The following is a 26,785-nucleotide window of genomic DNA, read 5'->3' on the forward strand; positions in this document are numbered from 1 at the left end:
TTTTCCGATAGTGTATCGTGCGAGTTTGCACCGCTTACAGAATTTATTCGATGCAGTCAAGGTGCTTCAAGGATTATATATTGTTCGATGTTTGATTTGAGAGGAAAGTAAAAGTGTGTCAGATAAGATAGATAGAAATGACAAAGAGTTATGGAACATGAAGTTTTGTTTCAACGAGATGGAATAACATAGGAGAAATTACCTTATGGAGAAATTTTTATTGATATTGGCCTATTCATAAGAATAGTCTCAACAGGTGTATTAAACAGGTGTTTTATATTATTATTAATAATATTATTGTTATTTTGTACTAAATGAGTGTTTTGTTTGTCAAAGGCAAGTTGTAAATTTTAATATAAGTATGAAAAAAGTACGTAGAGTAATCGGAATATTTCGGTGTATTCATAAATCAAAGATTAAATGTTATATATAATATAATTAAAATTTTAATCACATAAAGATCATTATTGATTATCACGTAAAAGTCATTGCATCATTATAATTTATTGTGAGAGAAAAATTATATTTTATATGTTTACTTTGATAATCGTTTCCCAAATACGTAATAAGTTTCTTTAGACGATCGCATAATAGTGCCACCTATCGGACATTCAATGCCATAGAAATTTTATCATAGACTTAATTATTCTTAATAATAGTGTATCGTATGAGTTTAATTCAATCATAGTTCGTTTGTCTGTGGTTCAATATCTGGCCTGACGATCACGCCACTTCTGATAAAATGTCTAAGTACAGTTTTCGACTTTTTCTACGTTATTCTCCATTAAAATAAATTATATTTTTTTATCTATATCTTTAATTTATGATATTTTCTGGTAAAGTACAATAAGTATTTTGAAGAAGAAAACATTTTTAAATCAATTTTGATATTAATTATATAATTAATTATATAATATTTTTAATCAATACTTTATAAAATAAAGTATAATTATTAGTAATTATAAATAATTATAAATAATTATATTTATTACAATTTAATAATAATTTTAATTTTATGATTTTATTTTATTTATTAAAATATATTATGCACTTTTTAAATATTTTTATATATATATATATAATTTTTAAATATCATTGTAGCATTTGATATTGCTATAAAAATTTATCACAAATATGTTGAAATAACATGACTGAAAAACATATTTATTAGTGAATGTATAGTGAGTGTAATCGAAGGAATATTACCGAATATATATTTATTTACATCTAAAAATTGTTCTTTCATTCTTTGAACGATAAAATTCTATTTACATATGTCAAGAGAATCACGGGAATATGATTGATAATAGCAAACGATGCTAGAAACATCGAAAAAGTTATCAATAAATAACCTCTTGAAAAATTTCTTATATATATATAATATATTTCATATATATATTTAATAGAAAAACTGTAAAAAGATGGTTTATCTTAGATCTTTAATGCATAATTTTAATATTTATTATATATATCTGAAGATGAATATAAATTATTATGAAAATTAATATCATGATAGAGAAGTATCACAAATAAATATTCATGTATCGTATAATAATAAAGAAAAAGATACATAGTTGTTTAGATAGTAAAATCAGTAGAATAAGACACGGTAGTATGTATATATGCGTAAGTAAATGTCCGATGATCGAGTATGAGCGTTTGTCATGGCATGTCTGTTTCTCCTTGCTATATTCTATTGCCATCAATGCCATCTTGCGTTACTACTGTGTAACATACAAATCATGCTACTATCGTATCTATGATTTGACACGTTATAAACTTAAAATTTTTATAAAAATTAGATCAATGTAATAAATTTCAATTTTTTTCAATATCACATTAAAAGATTTTAAGTTAATATTATTATTGAAGAAAAAAGAAATATAGTTACAAAATATGAAATAAAGATACGAATCATTGAACTTTCTATAATCAAATATATTTGAATTATAAATGATTGGTAGAATATTAGTAGTATTAAGATAATTAAAATAATTTAAGATATACAAAATAAGAAGCAAACAAAGAGAAAACCATATAAGAAAAAGACATGTTATGCAATTGATTTCAATTTACTTTGAATCATGTCAGATATTTTTTGCTTTTTTCTTTTTATACCATAAAAAATAAGATATCTTTTTCTAAAATAGAAAAAATAGTGCAAAAAAATTGATAACAGATTTGCTTCATTTATTTTTGCCTCTTATTTCAACATAGTTTATCTTCTTTGTATTTTCACTTACTTCATGGTTTTTGTTATATATCCATAGAATTTAAAATAAGGTATAATTTTTAAAATATTTGAAAAAAGTATTTACAAATGTCTATAAAATAAATGAATCTTTTAACAATTCGTATATTTTATATTCGTATATAATATTTTAAAACTAGTTATGTTTTCACACATAATAATTTTTAGATTCCATTAAATGTAAAAAATGTTAACAAAAAATCAACATCTTGATCTATCTAATATTGAGATAATAATATATAGAGATAATAAATAATCTGCAATTAATAATTACATTTGGATTGATTTAATAAAATCTTTTGACACATCAAAAAAAAAAAAAAAAAAGGAGAATGAAAAACCAAATTTTATTCTCAACGTTTTATTCATTTTGTATACACTTATAGGCCCTAATTAGGCATGAGCTATTCCAATTTTAACTCGAATTAACATATCAATTCTCAATAGTAAACGCACCAACGATCAATGATCCATGCCATGATTCTCGAGACATACATTACAATGTTTAATAATATATGTACACAGAATTATTTCGCCTACCTAAGCTAGCTAATGCGATAAGCCGTGTAACGGTAATCAATTGTGCATTAATTGTGTTTTCATTAATAATATCGTGTTCATCGTCGAGTCGAATCGTTGTACACACGGGCACAATCGGTCAGAAATTATATCGAGTTCGATATATATCGGATTAATCGTAAATTCATACGTTGTTTCCACCGAATCGTAAATCCACGTGCGATACAGATTTAACGAGATGATCGTTTCGTTATTGCACCCACTCGAAACACGTATTTCGTCCTTGTTAATCCATTCGCTTCTACTATTCGTTCGACTTGTGTTTCAATCACATTTCTTTTTTTTTTTTTCATTTTCTCTTCGCTTCAATTTCCCATAGTTAATATATCATCGCGACCGATGAATAAACGCATCTTTCACCGTGGAAAATTGCCGCACTTTTAACGTTTGCGGTATTAATTAAATTGGCGAGTCGTGCATTTTATTTGGCCAAGGATCAAAGAGTAGAATCACTTTGAATCCGATATTTTCTAAATCATCAAGGATAGATGGCTGAGAAAATATTTTATGCTTTGCCAGTTAAGATAACTTTCCTCGAGTCTCAAAAACTTTATTTTCTCGAAATGAATTAATTAATTTATAATATATTCGAGGGATAAGTGAAAATAAAAGATTCTTCAAAATTTATGAAGCTCGATCGAATAAATGAAAAACCCTATATAGGAATAAAAAGGGAGGAATTTTATTGGAAAATAAAAGGAACAGGAAGTATTTATTTTTCTGATGCTCTCTCCCTTTCTCTCTCTCTCTCTCTCTCTCTCTCTCTCTCTCTCTCTCTTCTCTCTCTTTTCTGAAATTGTGCGTTGTATTTTATGATAATCTTCAAAAAGAATTGCAATTTGCGCCTTCTGCCTATTACAGCAGTCAACTTTTTCTTTCCTTATTTGTCCGCCATTTTTACAGAATGTTGTTTCACGTTGTTTCGAAACTTGTTAAGCTTTTATTTTTACACAAAGAACAAGATAAAAATCTCAGTGACTGCCACATTGCTATGAAGACAAATTGTATTTGTTTGTTCCGCGATTACAGAATGTTTTTGACATTTTTATATTTTTTAAATTTTACGAAATAATTGCTTATTTTGGGAAGTACCGATCAAAATTTTGGAATTAATAACATATTCCATAAAATTCAAAAATATTTAAAACAGTACAATTAGATTATTTTCTCGAAAAATATTTTATCGAGAAATAAGTAAAATTGTTATTAATATATATAGATTAAGACCAATTTCAAGTCGATAAAAAAAATTAGAATAAAATTCAATGTGAAAAGAAAAGAGAAAGATTCCAACTTTTGACCGGTTTCCTTTTTCAAGAAACTACGAATCACATTCAATTACATTGTATTTCGCTAATACTCTAATTGATATTTCAATTATTTCCATCGCGATTATCATCTCGAAATTTGAAACATTCATATAGATGATACTTGCGATATGCTTAATTCATTATTTATTAAGGATATTTCACAATTTCATGCGTTACACGGCCTCGTTTTTTCAAAAATATATATATATATGTGTGTATGTATGTGTGTATATATACAATATCTCATTTGTTATCCACTTATTTATAATTAATAATATTTATAATTTTTAAATATATACTTATTTATTTATATTTATACGTGTATAATAGGTATGCGAATACTTATATACAATTATATGTATATATATAAAATATATATATATATATATGTGGAAGTCAAAAATTAATAAAGTTAAAAAAATATAATCTTCAAAATAGAAACTATAACCGTCTCTCTCTTTTCAGCTACAGCACTATTGTGTCACTTATAAGTCCTTTATTCTCATTTGTCTTTTTTTTTTTCTCTCTCTTTGTTCTTTATTTCTTCAAAAATGCTTCGGACATTTCTCTCTCTCTCTCTCTCTCTCTCTCTCTCTTTCTTTCTCTCTCTCTTTCTCTCTCTCTCTCTTTCTCTCTGTCCCTTTTCTTGTTTTCTTTATACAAGAATTACATGTGTATTTATAATTTGCGTGTTCATTGGCTCGAGAACGAAGGAACGTTCGTGAAAAGAAAAATTTACTCTTTCTGATCACGTCTCTTCAAAGCTTTGTCAATCTAATTATCATGGACGAGCCTTCGAGCTCGTCCTTTTTAATAATAAAACAATCGATTGCGTTCGAACATATATAACGAAAAATGATACAACATCGTGAACGTTCACTGTTCGCGTCTCATCTATTTCTATCGATATGATTTTACAAAATCGATTTCTAGCGTACGATTATTTCGCAGAAATAATGTATTTCTCGCATAATTATAGGAAATATTGGTTCAAATAATTGGTCTTACACTTAATTAGATGTAACACATATTTATACATATAACGCGTAACGTATCGTTTTGTTATGTTCATCGATGAACTAAATGTTTCATTAAATACTCGCTGGATTTTTCTGCAATGCAGTTTTTACTGTCGACTACAAAAATCTTTTTTACAAAATCTTCATGATTTTTCTCGCAGTGAAGCAATGGTAATTGAGCAACAGGTCTTATAATCTGCTTAATAATTCAGTAAAATTACTGTTTCGTAATTAAATCGTTTTGCTGACTTTTTACAAAAATTTATATTTTAAAAAGAAACAATCGTTTCGTTCAAGCTTTTCTTCTTTTTATTAAGGAAAATGATTGAATGATTTTCATTATTTACAAATTATTGAAGAAAAGTGACAAAACATAAAGAATATTTCGTTAAATAAAAATTCAATATTGTAATGAAATTTTAAACAATCATTTTGAAATTATTATTAATTGAGCTCGTTTATTATTTTTATCATTATTAGTAGTAGTATTAGTATTAGTATTATTATAAAAATATCAAAACGTATCTAAATTTATAAATTAATTGTTTAAATAATAATTTACCTTTTTACATTCTGTGTATTGCCTTAAAAAATACTGAACGATGCTGTTTGTGTGAAAATTGCATGAAAAATGGCGCAAAAAATACTACATTCGATTGTCTCCTAAATTCTGTTGTGGATCATCGCCATTTCAATTATAGAAGAAATACATTTCACTAATAGAAATTTTAAATCCTTAGTAAAAATGTCTTAACAATAAAAACGTTGTTTTTCTTTTTTTTTTTTCTTTTTTGTTAATATTAACATACAACACGATACTTGCAAGACAATCCAATTAATCATTAATTACTCACGGTGATAAAGTTTAATTAATAGTTAATAATTCTAAGACGCAGTTTGGAACATTGATATATTAATGAAAATATACGAATATATTCGGAATTGAAATAACATCTTTTTACACAATTTATACACATTTTTCATAAATTAATCATAAAATAATATTTTCGCTACAAAATTCTGTTTCGTGCATATATGCATTATGTTTCCAGATAATTTTTACACAGGAAATAAAAATACAAAATATTGTTAAAACGATTTGACTGTTAATAAATAATCACATAATATTGTACGAATTTATTTAATAAACAATTCGTATATAAATTCGAATTACAACGTTTTAAAATAATATATATTCAATTCATATTGTAGAATAAATGAGTAAAAGTTTTAAGAATATTTGTCGATTTAAATACATATCGTGTGATAATAAATTTAAATATATCGAGCCAAATCGTTATCGTTCTTTCGCAATGTATCTGACGTATTATATCAAAATGACATGCTGCTCCGTTACGTAAGCTTATCAATGAAATTATAATTTTAATTTTATCTGTATCATCGAATATTTTTCATCCTATTGGTTAAGGACAATGAAATGAAAAAAAAAAAAAAAAAAAAAAGAAAAAAAATGAAAAAGAAAAAAATTTGCGGGTCAATTTTTCACTGATTAATCGCAGCTCTTTTTACAGCGAAACCATTAATTAACAAAGTGAATACTTTTTTTGAAAAAAAAATCTTTATCAATTAAAAAACTGAACGAGAAATATTCAGTTAATTATATTTTGTCTTTAACGTCTGAACGTTTCATTATATTCTGAAACAAAGAGAAATAAATTGATTTTTACGAACGTCTATCAGGTATAATTAAATAATAAAATAAGATATTGAACGAGAACGAGATGATACGCTATTATAAAATGAGGTATCCTTCGAGAGACAATGAAATATAATTTTAAAAAATTTTATGATCATCTTTGATAATATTTTGTTCACGTGTTTAAATTACATTGTTTACACGTATAAATTTCCTAAAAATAAATGATATATCTGATTATAATTATAAAGAAATGTTTGATATGAAAAATTCTATAGTTTAAAAAAAAAAGTCATAGAAAATAAAAAAAAAATTAAAAGAAACTAGTTTCGACGAAAATTGTTATATTCGATAATTCGAATGTAAATTAAAAGGAATGAATTTTCAAACAATTAATTAAATTGATTCTTTGAAGATTTGGCTATCAATCTTTCATGGCAATAAATTTACGCGATGATAAACGAAACAAAGAATTTTGTCAGTGCTAGAAAATTTTAAAGTGCAATTTCTTCCGATTTTTCAAGAAAATCGGCAAAGTATTCGTACCATTTTACGATCATGTATAAGTGCATATTGCATACATTATAGAAAATTTAGCAAATAGTGTGACCGAATTAAGGAGATTGTCCTTTAATATTTGACATTATTTTTCACGTATCGTTAATATCGATTTCTTTTTTTAAGATGCAATATACGTGTAATATTGTTGTTTGACATTTCAGAAATGTCAAACAAAAAACTTATAAATTTAATAATCATTAGTCGATAAAAGTGCATATAAAGATATATAAAAAAAAAAAAATCTGATTGGAATTCAATATAAAAAATAAGGATCAAAAATAATACAAGATAATTAATATTCTAATTATTTGAATATTAAATATTTTATTGGCCTTTATTGATTAATGATAAATATTATAATTATTTCCAAATCTCGATAAAAAGTGCCATTAATAGAAGATTAATTTTATTTCCTCTAGTAAGATAACAACGATAATAAACAAAATATAAAAAAATTTCTTACTTCTTTAAAATTTTTATCGATAATTAACGATACTTTCTCTTTTTTTCTTTTTTTTCAGAAACTATCTCCTTAATGAGTCATCGAGGTACGTAGCTTTGTTACTTACTCATAAGTATAGGTTTATTTCTTTACACATACATTTGTAGCAAAGAGTTCCGAAATTCTTTGATAAATCTATGATCCTCAGCAGAGATATGCAAGATATTTTATAAAATGTTAAAAAATCATTAGAATTCTCTGACATTAAGAAATATGAATCTCGTGCAGTCCACTATTAAACAGCCAGTGAATATCTACATACTGATAATCGAAAGGAATCTCTTTTTTTTTGAGAAAGAAATTTTACATTCGATCTCTTAAACTTTATCGATAGAGATTTAATCGTATAATTATTTCAACAAAAGTATGTGTGTAACACGTCGTGGTCCGATGGAATATCAATTATTAAGATACATAAATTATAATGTCTCGAAGAAAATACAATTAGATTTGACAATCTTGTCTATACTGATCGCCGATTCGTAGTACCGACTATCATCGTTAGGTGGTCTTGAACTCTATCGCGATTCTCGTTAGCATTATACTCGCTATCAAATATAAATATCCAATTGAGCAATCCTTGCTATTCGATTTTTTCTATATCGAAACATTTGATCGATTTTATACTTTCAATCTTCCAAATTATCGATAATTCTTTCCTAAATAAATATAACCATTATAGGTAAAAACCTAAATTCTCTATTTATATTAATAGTATAAGAAATATACATATACTTTTAAATTTGATTAAATTGATAATATTGATAAAAATGTAATAGACAAGTATAACACATAATGTAATAAAGTAAATTGCAAATAATTAGATATTAAAATACAAAGAAATCAATCGTTTTAAACAAATAGCGTTTAGTATTAATATATAATGGAAATTAATCGGACCACAACGCATCAGCACAACCCTACCAATAATAAATGAAAAATATGAACACGCCAGGTTATTCCATTCAGTCGTCTGCGCATCTCAAATTTGAAAGAAGAACGTTTGTCGTCGAAAATTTCCATCCATCTATAGTCGACTATCTTTCCAACGATCTTCTCCTCCTTGATTGAATGTATCGACTGAAAAAATTGAGTCTGGTCCTTCGCGTGGAAGATCGAAATCATTGAATTAAATTTCAAACACGATGAAATCTTTCGATGATTATAAATAAGAGATCTACTTTTTGGAATGATTAAATTGAAAGCAATATCGCTAGGAAATCGCCCTTGAAATTGATTATTGGAAATACATCAAAGATCAAAATATTAATAACATAACATAAGAATTATTAATATTTTGATCTATCGAATATCCTTGCGAGAATTAAATATTACACGATATCTTTCGAAATTGTCAAATATTAGTAACAAATATTCGTATCAAAAAACTTTCGTAAGAATTAAAACATCATAAGTTTAGCATATACGTCTCTGAAACTATAATCGAAATTGATTTTTCGCGATCGACTATGCCCAAGTACGTAACCAAGATATAAAACAAAAAGAATATTGCCCACTTATTGAAGAAGATAGTAATATAAAATAACCTAACAACGAATAAAACAAGTAAAAAGTAACTACGTAATTATAAAGTACAGTATCGAAGAATTATTCTAAATTATCACCAATATCTAAAACTGAAACTTCAGTTTTCACGTTTCATATATTCGTTCCAGGAACGAATAAGGCGAACTCAAAATTTACTTGTTGACTTGTCAGAATTACACGTGAAGTTTTTCTCTTATAGTTGGGCAATAATGATTATTTCGTCAATTCCTTTAAAAAACGGAGCCTCCCACACTCGATCGATCGAAGCCGGAAAATATTATACCCCATCCATTCCTGTATTTCACGCGAGATTATCTAAATCTAAAGTGACGCATGTACGTGTTGTAAAAATATGCGAGTCTTACGAGCTACGTGGCTCTCTCCCCGTGATGGAAATCACGATTACTCTTTCTCTTCGGTTTCCTGACTCTCGGCGCCCAACAGAGTCGATTTGTCTTCCTCGTGGCCCTCCACTTCCGGTTCCTCCACACTCTGGCGCTGGCGTCTCGTAGCCTTTCGCTGCACGTACAGTAGAAGGGAGATGCTGACGCTTGCCAAGGCCGCGAACACTGCCAGGACTATGTAAATCCTTATCGGCATTTGGTTTAACCCCTGCGGAATAACGTGATGCCACTTTTTCTTTAGTCTGTCGAGGTTAAACGTTCGAGAAGATTAGATCGTGTGATAAGGTAAAACGAAAATAAAAAATAAAAATAATAACGATAAGAACTTGAAGAATTGATTCGTCTGAGAGAGTAAAACAAACGCAAAAGTTGCTATACAAAATAATATTGGTTGAGACTTATTTGTTATTAATTTATGAGCAATTGAAGATTGTCTTATTATATTGGAATTGAAATGTTTTTTTTAAATTTTCATCACAATATTTAATTATTCCTAGATTTCCAAGAATATTATATAAATTGTGGATTGAAACGAATGGTAAAGTTTACCATTAGGTTACCATCAAGATTACTCGATAAAGTTTAGAATATAAGTAAAGTTCTTGAAAAATAGGCGCACATGTTACGAACGATGCTTGTTCAAATACACTCGTGACTCGTCATAAATTTATTCATTTATAATGAAACAAAACTCAGTATCGGAAATTTTGACCCAGTTAAGTAATTCAATATAATAATTGTTTTAAGCTTCGTGTCTATTAAATAGACAATTCCCCAATGATTATTTTATATTGGGAAACTAACTAAATTTTCATTAATAAATAGTTATAAATAGTTAAATAGAAAATAATATTTTCTAAATAGTTTCTCTTATATTAAATCATACAATTTCTTTTTCCTATTCTTTTTTTTTTTATTCAATTTTTCGTTCAAATTTATATAAACTCATTTATATTTTTCTCGATTCATTAATTCGAAAATTCTTGTATCAACAAATTATTTTAATTGTTTTAAAATTTATAATTTTGAAAATATTAATTCATTGACTTATATTTGTTAGGGCTTTTTTTAGCGAATTTTTATTTTTTATTCTGAAAATTATAAACCTTCCATGAATCTTGTATAATAAATACGTAAGATAATAATATTATTTGTAACTAATGCACCAAATTTCCATGTATGTCACCATTCAAAATATTTGTCACGTATTATCTCTAATCTGATCTCGATCATTATTTTATACAACGAAAATCTCTATAAAATTTATTAAATTTATTTGAGAGAACAAAAAAGATGAGATCGTTCCATCAAATATTTATATTTTCCATCAGTCGTTATCTTTGAAACTTTCTTACACAAAATTTTATGACATAAATATTCAATTCGAAGAAATAGAAATTATAAAATATTATTAGCAGCATATATAAATACACGGAGTACGGTGCTTTAATTTTACTTAAAGAAAGTTTCGTTCCGCATAACTTAAATTGGACTTTCCTCCGGTTGTTTTAGAGTATTCTTAACATAAATTATCCCCGGGAAATCGATATTGAATGGGATTTCCATTGAAATCGAACACTGATTCCGCGTGTCCCGGATAAGATCTTTGCCTGCGAAGACTGTTTGAAATTCTGATTGGTGGGGGGTCGTCTAACGGTAGGTCGACACGTAGGATTAATCTTCCATTTAAATAACTTTTCCCTTTAAGAAGACACATTTACCGTGGAATGTAATTTAATTTAATCCGCGAAATTGAATGCCGCCCCTTCTTCCAGATTAATTTTTCACACCTTCCTCTGCTCTCTCGTGTAAATCTCGCCGCATCGGAATATTGAAATTTAATGTTATTAACAGACAGATTATACGCGCAATCCGTATGATTTGAGAAAATACGAGAGACGAAGAGAGGAGGAAAAATACGATTCGAATTCAACGAAGATTTATAATGGAAAAACTGATTTTTCCATTATACCTTGTGAAAATATATAAATTCGTATTAGAATTAAAGGATGTGCAGATTATTCGTTCAAATAAATTCTATTTCTTTCTCTATTTGTTTGAAAGTGATGATATTTTTAGCATTCTCTCTTTGTGTATCGTGTTTTTGTAATTTTGTCAACAAACAATAATGAATTATTAAGTTCGAAATCGATAATTTCAATGAATAATTTTCAGTGATTTAAAATTTTTAATAATAACCAATAGCTAAGAGGTATATATATATATATGTGTGTATGTAATTTTATAACATTAAAAAGTGAAGGGACTGTCGTCTAATATTCCAGGAGGAAACGAACCATCTCATTTTGCGCACAGTTGATTTGCTTCTTTGTCTGTGCTACTTCAACCGAAAGCAATGATAAACACAGACGCGTTATCACTGCGTGGACTGCCGCAATTTATGAAACTTGCATAAGGCGATCGTTTGTTGCCTCATCTCGAGCCAACGATAAATCCGTTTGAGTATGCAACGATTTGAAAATTCTGACGAAACGATAACAGGGAGTCCAGGGGGAGATATAATCGGTGATAAAATTCAAATTGGATTCATTCGTTCAATTCTTCGCGAAACACGATCGAAAATCTTGATTATTTATTAATTCACTTTACTTCCATGCGAATAAAGAGGAAAATGTGACGGGACAAAATAAAATGGATCAAAACAACGATAAATTTTACGCAATTTTTGTGTAATTAAAATACGCGATAACTTTCATTCTTCGAATAAAAGCGTATAATAATTGTGGCAATTATAGCAATTATTCTCAACGCGATGGCCGCGTTGGAAATGAACAGCAAGAAGGAGAATAGTCTCCGAAGGAACGATTACCCTTTCTCCTCATCTCGTGGCCAGAAAGAGATAATGGTGGCCTAGAAGAGAAAACCGTGGGAGAACTATAAAAGGAAGCCGGCTATTTCTCGTCACCGCTTTAAGATTCACCAACATGCCCTGCCTATCGATCGCGAGTCGCTAGTACCTTCGGTTTTAGATGTCTTTGCTGCAACGCGATCAATATTTATGTAGAATACAAATTAACCTTTGGGATTCGTAAAGATCCACCTTAAATTTTCTATTCGATTCGAGCGTGTTTGAATCCTCGAGAGGGATGCGCAAGAAATTTTAAAAGGAAGGCAAACCTTTTGTACCGTTCGATTTTCTATTATTTTCATCGAAGATTCTACCATGGAAACTCTATCTGATTATATTTTTATTGCTATTATTTTTATTATCGAATGGTACTCGAAACTTGTTTTTATTCGATCCGTGATCGGTTTTCTTCTTTAATTTAAAGTTTGATGGAGATAAATGTTTTTGTTTAGAAAGAAAATGGTAAAAGGATTTAAGAAACAGTTTAGGAAATTGAAACTTTGGTTAAACGAAGTTCAAGCTATGATGATTATTTTTTATCAAAGAATGATTCGATAAGAATGAGAACAACGACGAAAAAACTTAACTTTACTCGTAACTTTTTTAAATCAAGTGAATACTTGTAAAATACGATATATAATAAAATATCATAATGTTTATATTTTTATATTTTGATACATTCGTGAAATATCATCGGAGAATCGATTCTAGAACGTGAAAACGAATGCAAAATATACAAAAATATTGAAGTTTATTTATTAAGTTACGAACGAGTAAAGTTTGCGTTGAACAAAGCGGGATGGAGACAATGTGATAGCACGCGGTATGACAGAGATAAAATTTCTTCGTAATATCGCCGCGACGCGGCGCTGCATCTCGCCTCGTTTAACTTGAATTACTTATAACTTGTTAAATATGCCCCAACCGATATTTTCGTGTATCAATTTTTGCGTTTATTTTAGGAGTTTAGAATCGATGTTCCAAAGCTATGCCATAAATATATTTCTTTATAGTTAATAACACTCGTCGTTTAAAAAAAAAAAAAAATGAAAGAAAATAAATGGAAAAGGATCGCAAATTTAAACAAGAACGTGAAATTGAAAATAGTGGCACGAAGCGCGTAATATTAAAATCGAGAATTTTTACAGAGACGAATGTGAAAAAGCGTAGAATGTATGCCGTTTTTTATACGCAATTGTCCAGTATTCACGGTGTGCTTGTGAATTCCAAAGCAGCAAAGTTTTGAACTATTTGGAGCGGATAGAGTGTACTCGGTCATAGAGTTTATGAGATAAGAAACCACAAATACGCAGAAATTTACGCTCTCGAATAGCATTGTACGATAACTCTGATGAAAATTTAGAGTAATGAGGAAAGATACGTTGAAATTTTTTCACTATTCGCTCTATATAGTCACGCTTCATTTAACGCCAACTTAAATTGCTCGCAACTTAACATAAACAAATCCTCCACGAATATCTCCAAACATTCCTTCAAAAAAATGAATATTCTATTAATAATAATAGAAATAATATTAAATACAATTATTGCAAATATCGAACAAAGATTTTCAAAGTCTTTTGCTTTGAAAAGTGAAATTCACTTGTATATTTGCAAGATCGAAACTAGTCAAACAGCGATTATCAATCGATGAACGTAAACAATGCAGGACGAAAAGGACGATAAGAGTAGAATTCGACCCACTTACACCCTGCATTGTCGCACATGCTCGTTAACTTACTTGCGGAGATGACTGTACCTTCCATTGAAAGTCGGACGAGGGATCGGTGAAGAACCACTTTTGCGGCCACGGGTTTATCGTACCCTCCGGTGTCTTGAAGATCAACCCTTCCAGGCTTAGGCCGTGGGCCAGCACGCTCGTCGTGATGTTTCCCTTCTTGTACGACGCTATCCCCGCCTTCATGTACATCTGTGGTATCGTCTCGTTCTCTCTCAGCTTCAAGGTCACCCTCGGCATCTTCGCCTTTCTCGACGCGTTCGAAGACGCCTTGACCACCTCGCTCGTCGTGCTTGTCCATGTTTTCGAACTGGTCGACGTCGATGTCGATGACAGAATCGATGACGGGGACGTCGACGTTTGTCGAATACTCGTCGACGATTCCGTGCTGGTTTGTTGATGCTGCGTGCTACTCGTCGTGGAATCTGGGAGCAAAAAGTTCAGGGGAAAAAAAGGAATTGAAAGTTCGTAGATGAGAAAAGATCGGGTAAAATTTTTTTTAATTCTTTCCAAGTCAATTTTGAAGGAATATATTTAATCACGTACAGCTCTGCACGAGTAATTTCGCTTAGAAAAATTTTTTAATTTTCATACGAAATAAAATATTTGACTTGATCGTCGTTTCCATAAGCGAGCTTATTGTTAAATGTTTTGTTATTTTTTTTTTTTTTCTTTTTAACAAGACACGTAAATTGGAGTGTAGAACGAGAAAATCGATATTAAAGGACACGATAAAAGCGATAAATGTCACAGACTTGGTGAAACGATTAAAGGTGAATTTCTCAACGCTCTATTAACGTCACGTTGCATCGAAATGTTTGCATAATGAAAGCATTTCGCGTGCCGCGTGTTATGGGAAACTAACCGCGAAACGTTTGAACAACAATTGCGTGGATATTATCAATTTCTTTTTTACCCATCGATCCAACCTCCTATTAAAAGTTTCGAGAAACTTTTATAGGGGCCGATTAAAGGATAACGTAAACTATTGGCACTTGGAGGACGGTGTCGAATTAGCTCGTCTTACCGATCTAAATTGATTCCAAAACTGAAATCAAACTTTTTAAATAGATAACTCGATAAGATGTATTTCCGATACGTAAATATTCGAGGATACAAAGAGACGTTTTTCGATACGTTTTGTAAACGTATAACCAATGACACAATCTTCCTCAATTTTTTCAACCTTTTTTTAATTTAAAACCCGAAAGAACTAATTCCTCTTCGTTTAACTAAAATTTCTTTCGTAGAGGAAAGTATTTTTTCCTTCTTTTCTTTTTCTCTGATAATAAAAATCCTCGACTTGACACAAACGCGCAACAAGCATCGATTCAGTCTGTCGGGGAGAAGGAGGGAGAAAGCGACACAAAGAATTCATACCCGTGGTAGTGAACTCCTCCGACTCTTGTTCCTCGGCATTCAACGCTCCCGTAGTCATCTCGTCCTCGACATCCTGCTTCCTGTAGGCTTCGCTCGATGGGAGCGTGGTGGTGGTGGTAGTGGTGGTGGTGGTTGTGGTGATCGGAACCCTGCTTTTGCTTTTGTTCACGCCGATCTCTTTCCCCTGACTCCTCGACGAGTTTCTCTCCATTGTGTCGTGGCCGACCCGACCCATCGCGAGCACAGTGCCCGCGAACAGGCTCTGATCATTCTGACTTATGAGAAACGGGGTCGCCACGCAGGACAGGATGATCAGGACGAGCAAAGTGGCTATGGTGTACTTGATCACTCTCGGGCTAGATTTTTCCGACGTCTGAGGGAACTCGGACGAAAACTGGTCCGTTTGCGGTACAATTGTGTACTGCAGACTGGCGTCGCCTTTTCGTACCGTTTTGTACATAATTAATAAACCTGTTGGAACAAGAATTGAAGAAGAATTGGAGGAGGAAAATATATATGTGTGTGTGTGTGTGTCTGTGTGTATGTATACAATACGAATGAACGTTCAAATGAGAAATAATCGTGAAGATGAATTAATAAATATTGTGGAAGGTCGAGAGAATCGAGAAGCGTTTGAAATATATTAAATTGGAAATTTTTTTTTTTTAACAAGCACGTATTTCTTCCTTGGAATTAGTCTTACATTTATTTTCATCCTTCGGTTTATCTGGAAACGGATGAAAGAGGTGAGATGCACCGTTTTCCCAACTTTGTTCGATACTAATGAAACGAACGTGGGCTTGCTTGTGTAAAGACAAAGTGAACACGTTACGCGACCTGTTGAAAGTGTACACTGCACAGAATTTACCGCCCGATGAAACAGCTCTCAATCAGAACTGTTTTCTTAAACGACATGGATGGGAGCAGAAACACCAAGCTGGGACAGAAGAAAAAAAACAGAGTTTCATTTAGGCGACGATGCGACGAAACGAAATTTGACGCGTGTAAAAGATAAACGCGTTCTATTGAAATTGAACTCTTGGTATATGCTTGGCAATTTTCCATACGTTGTTCAAGCAAAAGACAGAGATCCCTTTTTTTTTTTGTTCTGCATTCATTCTCTCTCTTTCCTTTTTCTGTTTCGATTAATGGAAATTATATAAATATCCATTGATCGAAATTAAACGTTCGCAGTAGAAAAAATAAGATCGAGGTAAAAGTGTATTGGTTTCTTTGGAAATGTTTTATAGAAGATTCTTTGATTTCACTGAAAATTTCATAGAGAAATGTATAGAAATTGAAAGAGTATCTCGCGTGTATCTCGCGTCTTTTATATTTAAAGAAAATTGTATTATATAAAAGTGCGAGAATTTTCTTAATATCTCGAAAATTATTACTCTCTACATACGAAGAAGAATTATAATATTTATTTCATTGTGAATTCGCCATAACGAATAATTTCTTTACTCTAATTACCATTTTGTTTTCTCATCGCTTTATAATAATAAACGAAAGTTTAAACTCTTTTTATTTCCATATTAGATCGATTTCCACGTGTTTTATTTTTATTTTACAACTCCAAAATTACATCATTTTTAGTAAAATTAGATAAAACGGTGTTAATAATTGCTAATTTTAATTTTGATTTCCAATTTCTTTGTCAAAAATGACCCACATATTGACTACCGTATTAAATCTATCTTTGATAGTTAAATAAAGGTCTTAGACGAAAGTAATCCGCGTCAAATAGCTGAAGATATTCCAGAAATAATACAGATGTTCAAACAAGGTATTAGAAACCACGATAATTTACATAAATGTAGATTACAAATTTCTTCTTTCTAGAAAAATAAAAAGATTTTTTAATTAACAAAATACGTTTCATCGATAAAATAATCATTTTTTTTTTTTTACATTATTTATTTTTAAAAGCAAAGATAACGGAATACGTAAAGAATTTTTCTAATGCGATAAAGGAAAATCTAATTTCAATGCATTAACACAAAATGCGTGAACATTGCGCGTCTACGAGTTGTAATATGTAATGATCGAATTAAAATTTATTAAAATTTTTACAACTTGGAACAATCCCTTTTTAACTTTAATCTTAAAAAGTTATGGTTTATTTTAAAGTATGCGCGAGATGAAACGTGGTAAAATATGAGGTTAAATAAAACGCGCTTGTACCAAAAAATAAAAAGTTAACGCGGCTGCGAACGTGTACCTCCGCGAATTTTAAACCTCGCGGAAGGAAAAAAATATTACAATATCGTTCAATTAATTTTTTTAAATCCAATCATAAAGTTAAGACGGCAATAAATTTTCTAACTAAAAATACATTTCGACTCTTTATTCATTCCCTAACGGCTGCTCGTAGAAATATAAAACAACTTACATTTTATAGCAATCGTAAAGAATTACCGCGCTATACTTTGACAAATTTTTCAACTTGAAGAGTAGTAATATAAATTACGTTTGAATTCTACTCGTTTTCTCATAAGAAGAAAAAATTATAATTTATTAGTAGAAACTTAAAATTCGTGAAAGTATATTCGATCGTCGTTGTAAAAATATATAAACGAAACAATTATATTTCCCGATTTGAATTTTAAATTTTAATTATATCTTTCAGATTGGATCATATACGTAGAAATACTAATAATTAATCATAGAGCAATGTGTTTGCGTGCATTTTAACGAAACAGTGGTCTCGTAAACTTGCGATAGTAGATCCCTATCTTAATAACGATAAAAACGCGTATATGCGTTTCGTTCGAATGGAATGCGACGAAAGTTAACACGTGAAATTTACCAAACAGACGAATAATTAATTAACGAAACGTGAAAATACTACTTCACACGTTACAACATCTCTTTCATTTTCACTTTCGTCGAGTTATGAATAATATGAAAGAAAACAAAATACAGGAACAACGTTGATATGAACAACGTTTATAACATTCGTATAAATTCGAGGATGCCTCGAATTTCACTTCTCTATTTCAATGTTCGAATCAAGCAACAACGTCGACCCATATTTTTCCAAATTCCCAAAGGATTATCGAGCGTGGCCGGAGAAAAGAAAGGACAACAGAGGTCTTCCGCCGTGGGGAATCGATTCCCGATTTTCCTCGGCAAATATTAAATCACGAGTCGACGCCGGTCCCTCGAACCTACGAAGGTTAACACCGCCGGTTTCTCGCGACGCAAAGATATTAAAAAAAAAAAAAAAAAATCCAAAAGAAACCTTCGAGACAGTAAAAAAGAAAAATCCATCAATTTCAAAACGAAACAGAAAATATTGGAAGGAAGCGACAATTCTCTCTGCGCGAGGAGCGTGAGGAGCGCGAAGCCACGAAGCTAAGACGAAAACAAATGAGACGAGCACAACGCTTGCGAAGCGTACTCCTTTACAAACAAATGGCGAGATTCGAGAAGCGTATTCGTATTGGATCGAACGGTGAAAAGTATCGGGTAGAAAACGGTAGAAAATATCGCGAAGAAGGAAGGATAAAGAAGAAGAGGGAGCGAGGATGTACTCACGATATGTGAACAACCGAAAGGGGTTGGTATTCTTCGTATTCCGGCAGCCTGCTCCGTCGGAACGAACACGACAATCCGGGACAGGCAGAACCTCGCCTGTGAGAGAAATTTGGTTGGAAAATGCGCAGATGCGGCTGGCCAGGGGGTGGCAGTGCGGCTGCGCGCGCGTTCCGCTCGCTTTCCGGAACTCCGTCACTCCGTTTCAATGTTTTCCACGGGGATGCGAGAGACCGAGTTGGGTTCAAGGACGTTGTTGCAGGACGTTGTCGACCTTGAACTTCTCTTCCGGCTATCTTCTTATTATATCCGCTCGCCAGCAGAATCTTATCTTCGATCCTTCGATCGATACCAATTTTTTCATCTTTTTTTTTTTTTTTTTTTTTTTACTCTTTATACAATTTATTCATATTTATATCGAAGAGATTAAAGAAATCGCTTCGTCGTTGGAAAGATTAATAAGAGTTTGAAGTTTTTTTTTAGCATCATGGAATATTATGTATTAAGAAGAGAATTGGAAGACGTGTCAAGACGTGTAATTTTCGTTTTATTTTATGCAAACGAGGATATTACGATACTGTTTCATTCTTAAACGATATGAAAACAATCGATCGAGTTTTCTCTATGATTTTTCTTTAAAATTCGTGAATAATCAAATAATAATGATTTCGTGATTCGACGGTACGCATTCTAGAAAAGATAAAAATAAAATTTTGCTAAAAATATTTTATTATTTCGATACAAAATATAAATGTAGCAAACGTAATATATTATTTATATTATTTGCTTATCGGAGTAGTGGAAGACATCGCTGTATACAATTTTAGAATATCTCTTGTCTCTCTGTTTAAGGAAAACTTAAATAACTTTTATTCTATTCATCAGCTCGCGAAAATCGATAACGAATATACAGCAAGATTTTTCAAGATGCGAATATTATCAACGAATATCTTATTGCATAGTCGGCATAGCTGTCGAGGAAGCGATATCACCGGCATCTCCGGACCTCCACAGCTGAGTTATCGTTTTCACTTGTGTATAAAAATGTACACCCTGAAAAAGCAATAAGTGTTTAGAAAATATTTCGCAATTTGTTCGCAAAAAAATGGGACGATAATAATACAAATTTTTATCGATACAAAGAATCGCGTATCCAACGAGGATAAAATCGAAAAAGCGATTTTTAATCGATAACCGTGCGAATTTTTATATAATTTCACTCACGTGCTTCCCGTAGAAATGATTATCGCCCAAAAATGATCCCTTATTTCCAGTGAAACTGAACATTGGCAAAGGTACCGGGATAGGAACGTTTACGCCAACTTGGCCAGCTTCGATCCTATTTACAAATGCTCTCGCTGTTGCACCGTTTGATGTGAATACGGCAGTCCCGTTCCCGTAAGGGCTTTTGTTAACAATATCGATCGCCTCGTCCAAAGTGTCGGCGAAAATACACGAAAGAACGGGTCCAAAGATCTCCTCGGTGTAACATTTCATGGTAGGCTGAAAAAAATATTGTAAAACAACCTTCTATTTAACATTGTCAAACACGCTACGTATATAAATACCTTCACATCGGTCAACACGGTCGGCCCAACGAAATTCCCCTTTTCGAAACCGTGGACAACGAGGCCTCTGCCATCGAGAGCTAACGTAGCGCCATCCTTCACTCCCGACTCGACGAGGTCGCATATCCTCCTCTTGGATTGAGGCGATATAACTGGTCCAAGATCGGTCCCAGGTATATGTCCAGCGTTCACTTTTAATCTCTTCGATGCTCCAACCAATTCCGGGATCCACTCTCTCGACCTCCCCACGAATATGGCCACCGAGAGCGCCATGCATCTTTGGCCGGCCGCTCCGAACGCGGCACCCACGATTTGGGAAATCGTCTTATTTTTATTCGCATCCGGTAGAACGATGCAATGGTTCTTCGCGCCCATGTTGCACTGCACGCGTTTCCCATGAGCGCTGCTTTGTTTGTAAATGTATTTTCCCTGTAAACAGAGAAGAAAAAAGCTAGAATTTACTTTATTATAAATTACTGTACCTTCTCGTCGTTTTCACGAGAATATAACGATTTTAACGAAGATATTAAAGAATAAAAATACTCGTGTATATACTTTTCGTTATATATTCTGTCTGGGAACCGAGGACAAATTACGAAACGATTCCCCGAAGAGTCGATGCGCGTTGGAAGGCGAAACGACGTCAGAAATTCTGCCTAATTTTCTCATCAACCGTTTCACTAATAGGGGGAGCATCTCGCCGAGATGAGCAGTAGTTAAGACCCCACCCGAGATTCGGGAACATCGATATTCTCTGCCACGTTCGATACCTCAACCCCCTTCTAACTTATCTTATTACCGATCTATCGAACGAATTAATCGACCGATTCTCTGTGTAGAACGAAGATTGTAAAAGAAAAAGGAAGAAGAGGAGAAGAGAAAGGAAACGTACCGCTTGATCGGAGCCGACGAAAGAAACCGCTTTGATATCCGGATGCTCGCAGATAAAATCGACAGCCGCGTGTTGGCCGTGTATAACGTTCAACAATCCTGGGGGCGCGCCTGCCCTGGTGAACAGATCGGCGAGGATCATCGAAGCGCCTGGCACGCGTTCCGACGGTTTCAGAACGGCGGCGTTTCCGCATGCGACCGAGACCGGGAACGACCAAAGGGGTATCATCGCGGGGAAATTGAACGGGCAGATGGAGGCAGTTACGCCAAGGGGAAGTTTGTAGGAAATTATGTCCATATCGGTGGCGATATTTGGCGTGCTCTCCCCCATTTGGAGAGAAGGAATCGCGGCACACGCGTCCACCACCTCTGCAACATAAATCAACGGGTGTGATCTATCGTCCCTACGTTGCTGCTCGTTCCAAGGGGAACGAATGGGGGATGGATCGTGTCGAGCGTGCGCGTTTTTTTTTTTCTGTGTGTGTGGGGCATTTGTCTGAAAATACGAGATGTTGTAATGAATACGAATTTGTGTGCTATATCTTTTTTTCTTTTCTAATAAACTTACGCAACCCTCGAAGAACGTCACCTTCGGCATCGGCCATTGTCTTCCCGTTCTCCTTCACCATGTTCTCTGCGATTTCTTTCTACAAAATAATTTATCGTATATCATCATTCTTTTATTAGAGGTGAGTTTCGATAGAAAGTTTGTTCCATTGTGAAGTAATTTTTTTAAAAAAACTTTCTTGTAGAACAAAGTTGAAATTTTAGGACAAACTTACCGAGTGTTCGCGAATAAGAGCTTGATATTTGAGCATCAGTGTTTGTCTGGTAAGTACACTCGTATTTTTCCATTTTGCATAAGCTTCTTTCGCACTTTTCACGGCTCTCTCCATTTCCTCTTTCGTGCATTTTGGGGTACGACATAAAAGTTCATTTGTTGCCGGGTCATGAACGTCGGTGTATTCCGTGGCCTTTGATTCTGAAACGGATTAAAACGCATTAAACCAATGTAAGTTGGAAAAAAAGAAAAAAAAAAAATAACACTAATTTGTCACATGTCCATTTTTGGAATTTTAAGAAAATGATTAATCGAAGAATTCTTTTGAAATAATTATTTATTTTTTTTTTATTGAAAACGTTTAAAATCTTTATCGTAGGATAATTTTAATTGTGAAATTTGCCAATCTTTGCTTAATCTTAGCTTAAAAATTTAATTTTCTATTTTCTATGTATTTTTTGCGTATTTCTTTTATATGAAGCTATTTGTAATCCTTATCATCTTGAATACCGTTTAAATATTTTAACGCATACTATTCTGGTCACCTATGACCCATTAATATCAAATGAGGATAAATTAAGACCGCGAATGTTCCAGCACCAAAGGTTGTGTAAAATGATCCAGAATATAAATATATATTTAATTAAAGAATAATAAAAAAAAGATGATTTCTCGATATATCTTCGATTAAAATTTTTTTCAAACACTTTTTATCTGGAGAACAAAAAAATTTAACTTCCATATAATCCAGTATTATTTATTCCATTTGTAAATATTCCTCATTAAAACAATTCTTGGAATTGAATTCATCTCGAAATATGACGCCTTTTCTGTACAGTTTCAATAGGTGCTCGAGAAGTACTCGTGGGCCGCAAGCTTCAATTAAATGCCTTTAAAAGCGCACTTTAAATATTCATAACGGGTTGTATCGTACGAAAAATAGGTTGAAGAGTGCTTCAAAGAGCCGAATATCTGTTCCATCACGTTTTGTTCTTGATAATGCCATAATTGCCTTAGTGTTTGGACGATCGAGCGAACATCGATTCAACCAACAAACGCACACAATTCAATTTTTCGATAGATTTACATTGAAAATAGGAATGTTATCTCAGAATTGAGCCATAATTTCAGATTATTAATTCGATATAAATTCGATCAAACGTGAATATACTTAAAACTTTATGTATTTTTTCAGAAAATCTAATCGGAACGTTTAACGAAATTAGGAAAGAAGAGATAAAATTTTTTATAATTTGAAAAATATTAAAAATCGTATTTATGAAATGTTTAAAGTTGCAGAAATGGATAAGTGATACAATTTACGAAATATTCAAGGTAGAATACTCGTTATAATATTTACTGTAGAAAATAAATTTTTATTCAGATTCCACTCTTTTATTTATGCTCGTAAAAGTATATATTTACATCCGCATGAAAATTTCATATAAATAATATGTAAATGTACAAATATAAAAAAAGAGAAACAAGGAGTTAATTATAAATTATTCAAAAGAATAAATGTAAAGTTTATTTAAAAATTATTAATCCTCACATAGGATATAGGATTGTTGCAAGTATTTTTCCTTAATGAATTAATTACTTTTCTTGTTTTTATAATGCTTTTATAATAAATAACGAAATACAGCATTCATGAGAATATTTTTAAACTTTTATTACAATTAAATAATTACCTACGAATTGGCCATCAATGTACATCTTAACTGTTGGTATGCTACTGCTGTAAGTCCTTGCAGCAAAATACGCCTAAAATACCATTTAGTAAATGTTAAACAATTCTTGATTCAACAATAAATGAATATAACGAGATTCACGTTGAATTTTTTTCACATTTTTTAAAAATAAATATTGAATTATATTTTATATCTGCAACGTACATATTAATCATAAAGAGATTTTATAATTTATAAAATAGTATAATAAATAATTTAATCGGTCGAGGTAAATTTTACTTTGTAAAATATTTTAATCTGTGACCTCTCTTTATCATATCATTTACAATTACAAAATCGAAAATCGATAAAATAACTTATGAACATATATAATAATTATTTATTTTCAAATATAAGATCGCATACGTGATGCATTTGTTACCTAATATAGCACATTATTGTATATTTTCTATATTTAATGAGTACAATTTATTGTAAAAGTTATAAATCTTTTTTTATCGGGAGCCATTATTCGAATTATACACGATAAATATCGCTTTGCAACGATATTCTATAAATCGATTCAATACGAGTATTACGTAAAATATACCAGCTCTATTACGCTAAATTGATAATGACATTCTATTTTACGTTATTGGCCCCTGTACATATATATAATTCTGGACTCGTCGAAATCAATTGAAACGAAGGCGCGTAATTTCCTTTAGCAAACAACATGGATGTCATGTGATCAAAAAGCATTCCTTTAACTCTTTTCAAGTTCTAAATTATTTATCAAAGAATATTTCTGCAATTTATCTTTATTGCATGATAAACAAGTGGTTTGTACAGATATTGTGATATTTAGAAACGTATGAGGATCGCTTATAAATGGAATAAAATTTATCTGTAATTGTATGATTAACTTCTGATGGAAATACGATTTTACTTTATAATTCTGAATATTTAAACAAATAAATAGTACAAGATTACTATGGAAACTTTGAAAGAGGATTTCTTAATCAGAATAATAAAAATAATTGGAATTAACTGAATGAATATGAGAATGATATATTTCGATAATATGTTAATCAAAAGCGTTTAGATGAATATAAATCGTATAATAAAAGATATTAAGTAAATGATACATATGTTTGAAAGGCCAAGAACGTTATCGCATAACTTGATAATGAATATATTTTGCAATTTGTAATTTTAATAGCAATAGAAATGACAATGCATGTCATTGATGAAGGACAGCAAAATTCAAAAAAGATTAAAAAAAGCAATATTGCGAATACTTTTTATTATTATATATTCGTGTAATTCAAATATTTTGAATAGCTACTTTATTTCTAACCTCAATTTCCAGAAATTTTCCAAGCCGACAAACACACGAAATCGAATTTTTTAAGACGAGTATTCAATTCAATTTATCACATATCACTCGCATCAATTTTTTAGTTTAAACAATTTTTTAATTAATAATCGACATCAAATCATCATGAAAAGATAAATTTAAATAGAATTACTACAATTATCTTTCTAGCATCGAATCGAAATCTTAAATTCATGTTTATTCGTTTTGATAACATGAAAGATTAAAATGCAAATATTGAGTTATTTTTCAATATTATCTCAGATAAAAATACAAAAAATCGAACAAGAATATATATTACAAATATTCGATGTACCTCGCACTTAACAAGTTTCGCGAGGAGCGCCATAATTGTAGAATACACGTTCGAAGTTGTCCGTACAGAACTGGCTAATTCACTGAAAAAATGGCCTTGCTTACGATCGTACAAGACCGTATATTTTCATCAAGATTAGTTACGTCTGTTTACAATATTTTCACAGATTGATGTTTTTGAAACTGTTCATAGCTTACTCGTTCGGTTATCTTCGAACAATTCACGAACATAGCCGAACAAAGTATCAACACCGTTATTGATTTCAAGTTTATTGCAACGAATAATTCATAATATAACGAGCGTTTAATTTTCTTTAATATAACATGGCATAAATATCGTGATTTTATTAAAAGTTAAATTTTGTATCGATAATTTTATGGTATATAGTTATTTGGAAATGGCGCTAAATTTAAAAAAAAAAAATCTATTTTTTAAAATGAATACGGCAATGAACAAGCCGATAAAGAGGGAAATTTGAAACGAAAATATCAACAATTGATAATACTCGAGAATATACTTTTAGGAAATGTTAGATGTCGCCACTGGATAGATTATTTGCTTACGAAATTAAAAATAATATTATGAATCAATATTATTATAGTCTATACAAAATTCTTTTTATTAAAAAAAAAGAATTAAAATATTGAAATGTATTAAAAAAGTAATATAAGAAATTACAAAGTTTAAAAAATTTTTATTTAATACTTCGATTATTATATAAGTAATTTATTTTAATCTTTTATTTTAATTTAAATATTATATCATATCTAAATAAATTTTTATATAGATTACATAGATTTCTGATATTTCTTAAAATCTAAAA

General features: G+C 31.0%; 2 protein-coding genes and 1 long non-coding RNA gene across 9 annotated transcripts; 1 reads left to right on the forward strand and 2 right to left on the reverse strand.

Annotated features, from left to right (window-relative positions):
• The first annotated feature begins 283 nt into the window (after positions 1-283).
• On the forward strand, positions 284-22,397 carry LOC147656612 (uncharacterized). The gene is made up of 3 exons (XR_015294120.1): positions 284-750; positions 7,899-7,925; positions 21,766-22,397. It is a non-coding gene; the product is annotated as an uncharacterized LOC147656612 (long non-coding RNA).
• On the reverse strand, positions 2,597-19,547 carry LOC100866040 (uncharacterized). 3 transcript variants are annotated; one of them, XM_086914176.1, is made up of 5 exons: positions 19,362-19,547; positions 15,819-16,289; positions 14,442-14,863; positions 9,793-10,039; positions 2,597-8,959 (listed from the first exon to the last, which is right to left on the reverse strand). In XM_086914176.1, the coding sequence occupies exons 2-4, from the start codon at positions 16,276-16,278 to the stop codon at positions 9,830-9,832; spliced, it is 1,092 nt and encodes a 363-aa protein (XP_086770302.1). In that variant the 5' UTR covers positions 16,279-16,289; positions 19,362-19,547; the 3' UTR covers positions 2,597-8,959; positions 9,793-9,829. The 3 variants fall into 3 exon arrangements, with proteins under 3 accessions (XP_086770302.1, XP_086770303.1, XP_031772937.2); XM_086914177.1 differs by having other exon boundaries at positions 2,597-10,039; positions 14,460-14,863; XM_031917077.2 differs by having other exon boundaries at positions 2,597-10,039.
• LOC100865078 (putative methylmalonate-semialdehyde/malonate-semialdehyde dehydrogenase [acylating], mitochondrial) lies at positions 20,070-26,080 on the reverse strand. 5 transcript variants are annotated; one of them, XM_086914174.1, is made up of 9 exons: positions 25,963-25,998; positions 24,290-24,362; positions 23,334-23,610; positions 22,600-22,799; positions 22,386-22,464; positions 21,819-22,186; positions 20,927-21,355; positions 20,583-20,861; positions 20,070-20,411 (listed from the first exon to the last, which is right to left on the reverse strand). In XM_086914174.1, exons 3-9 carry the CDS (start codon positions 23,338-23,340, stop codon positions 20,310-20,312), a joined length of 1,464 nt encoding a protein of 487 aa, XP_086770300.1. In that variant the 5' UTR covers positions 23,341-23,610; positions 24,290-24,362; positions 25,963-25,998; the 3' UTR covers positions 20,070-20,309. The 5 variants fall into 5 exon arrangements, with proteins under 5 accessions (XP_086770300.1, XP_012343124.2, XP_012343126.2 ...); XM_012487670.3 differs by lacking the exon at positions 23,334-23,610 and having other exon boundaries at positions 25,963-26,080; XM_012487672.3 differs by lacking the exons at positions 23,334-23,610; positions 24,290-24,362 and having other exon boundaries at positions 25,963-26,072.
• Positions 26,081-26,785: the final 705 nt, after the last annotated feature.

This window comes from Apis florea, unplaced genomic scaffold (genome assembly GCF_048593485.1).
Source record: "Apis florea isolate Af1SG1 unplaced genomic scaffold, ASM4859348v1 contig_3585_pilon, whole genome shotgun sequence".
NCBI classification, from domain to species: Eukaryota; Metazoa; Arthropoda; class Insecta; order Hymenoptera; family Apidae; genus Apis; species Apis florea.

Coding starts and splice junctions, on each gene's coding strand:
- LOC100866040 (XM_086914176.1), bottom strand. CDS start 16,278: ATGTACAAAACGGTACGAAAAGGCGACGCCAGTCTGCAGTACACAATT. Junction 14,864..15,818: donor GGAGGAGTTCACTACCACGG/GTATGAATTCTT, acceptor TTTTGCTCCCAG/ATTCCACGACGAGTAGCACG. Junction 10,040..14,441: donor AGGTACAGTCATCTCCGCAA/GTAAGTTAACGA, acceptor GTTATTCCGCAG/GGGTTAAACCAAATGCCGAT.
- LOC100865078 (XM_012487670.3), bottom strand. CDS start 25,995: ATGGCGCTCCTCGCGAAACTTGTTAAGTGCGAG. Junction 22,800..24,289: donor CATTGATGGCCAATTCGTAG/GTAATTATTTAA, acceptor AATCCGTTTCAG/AATCAAAGGCCACGGAATAC. Junction 22,465..22,599: donor CTCTTATTCGCGAACACTCG/GTAAGTTTGTCC, acceptor ATTATTTTGTAG/AAAGAAATCGCAGAGAACAT.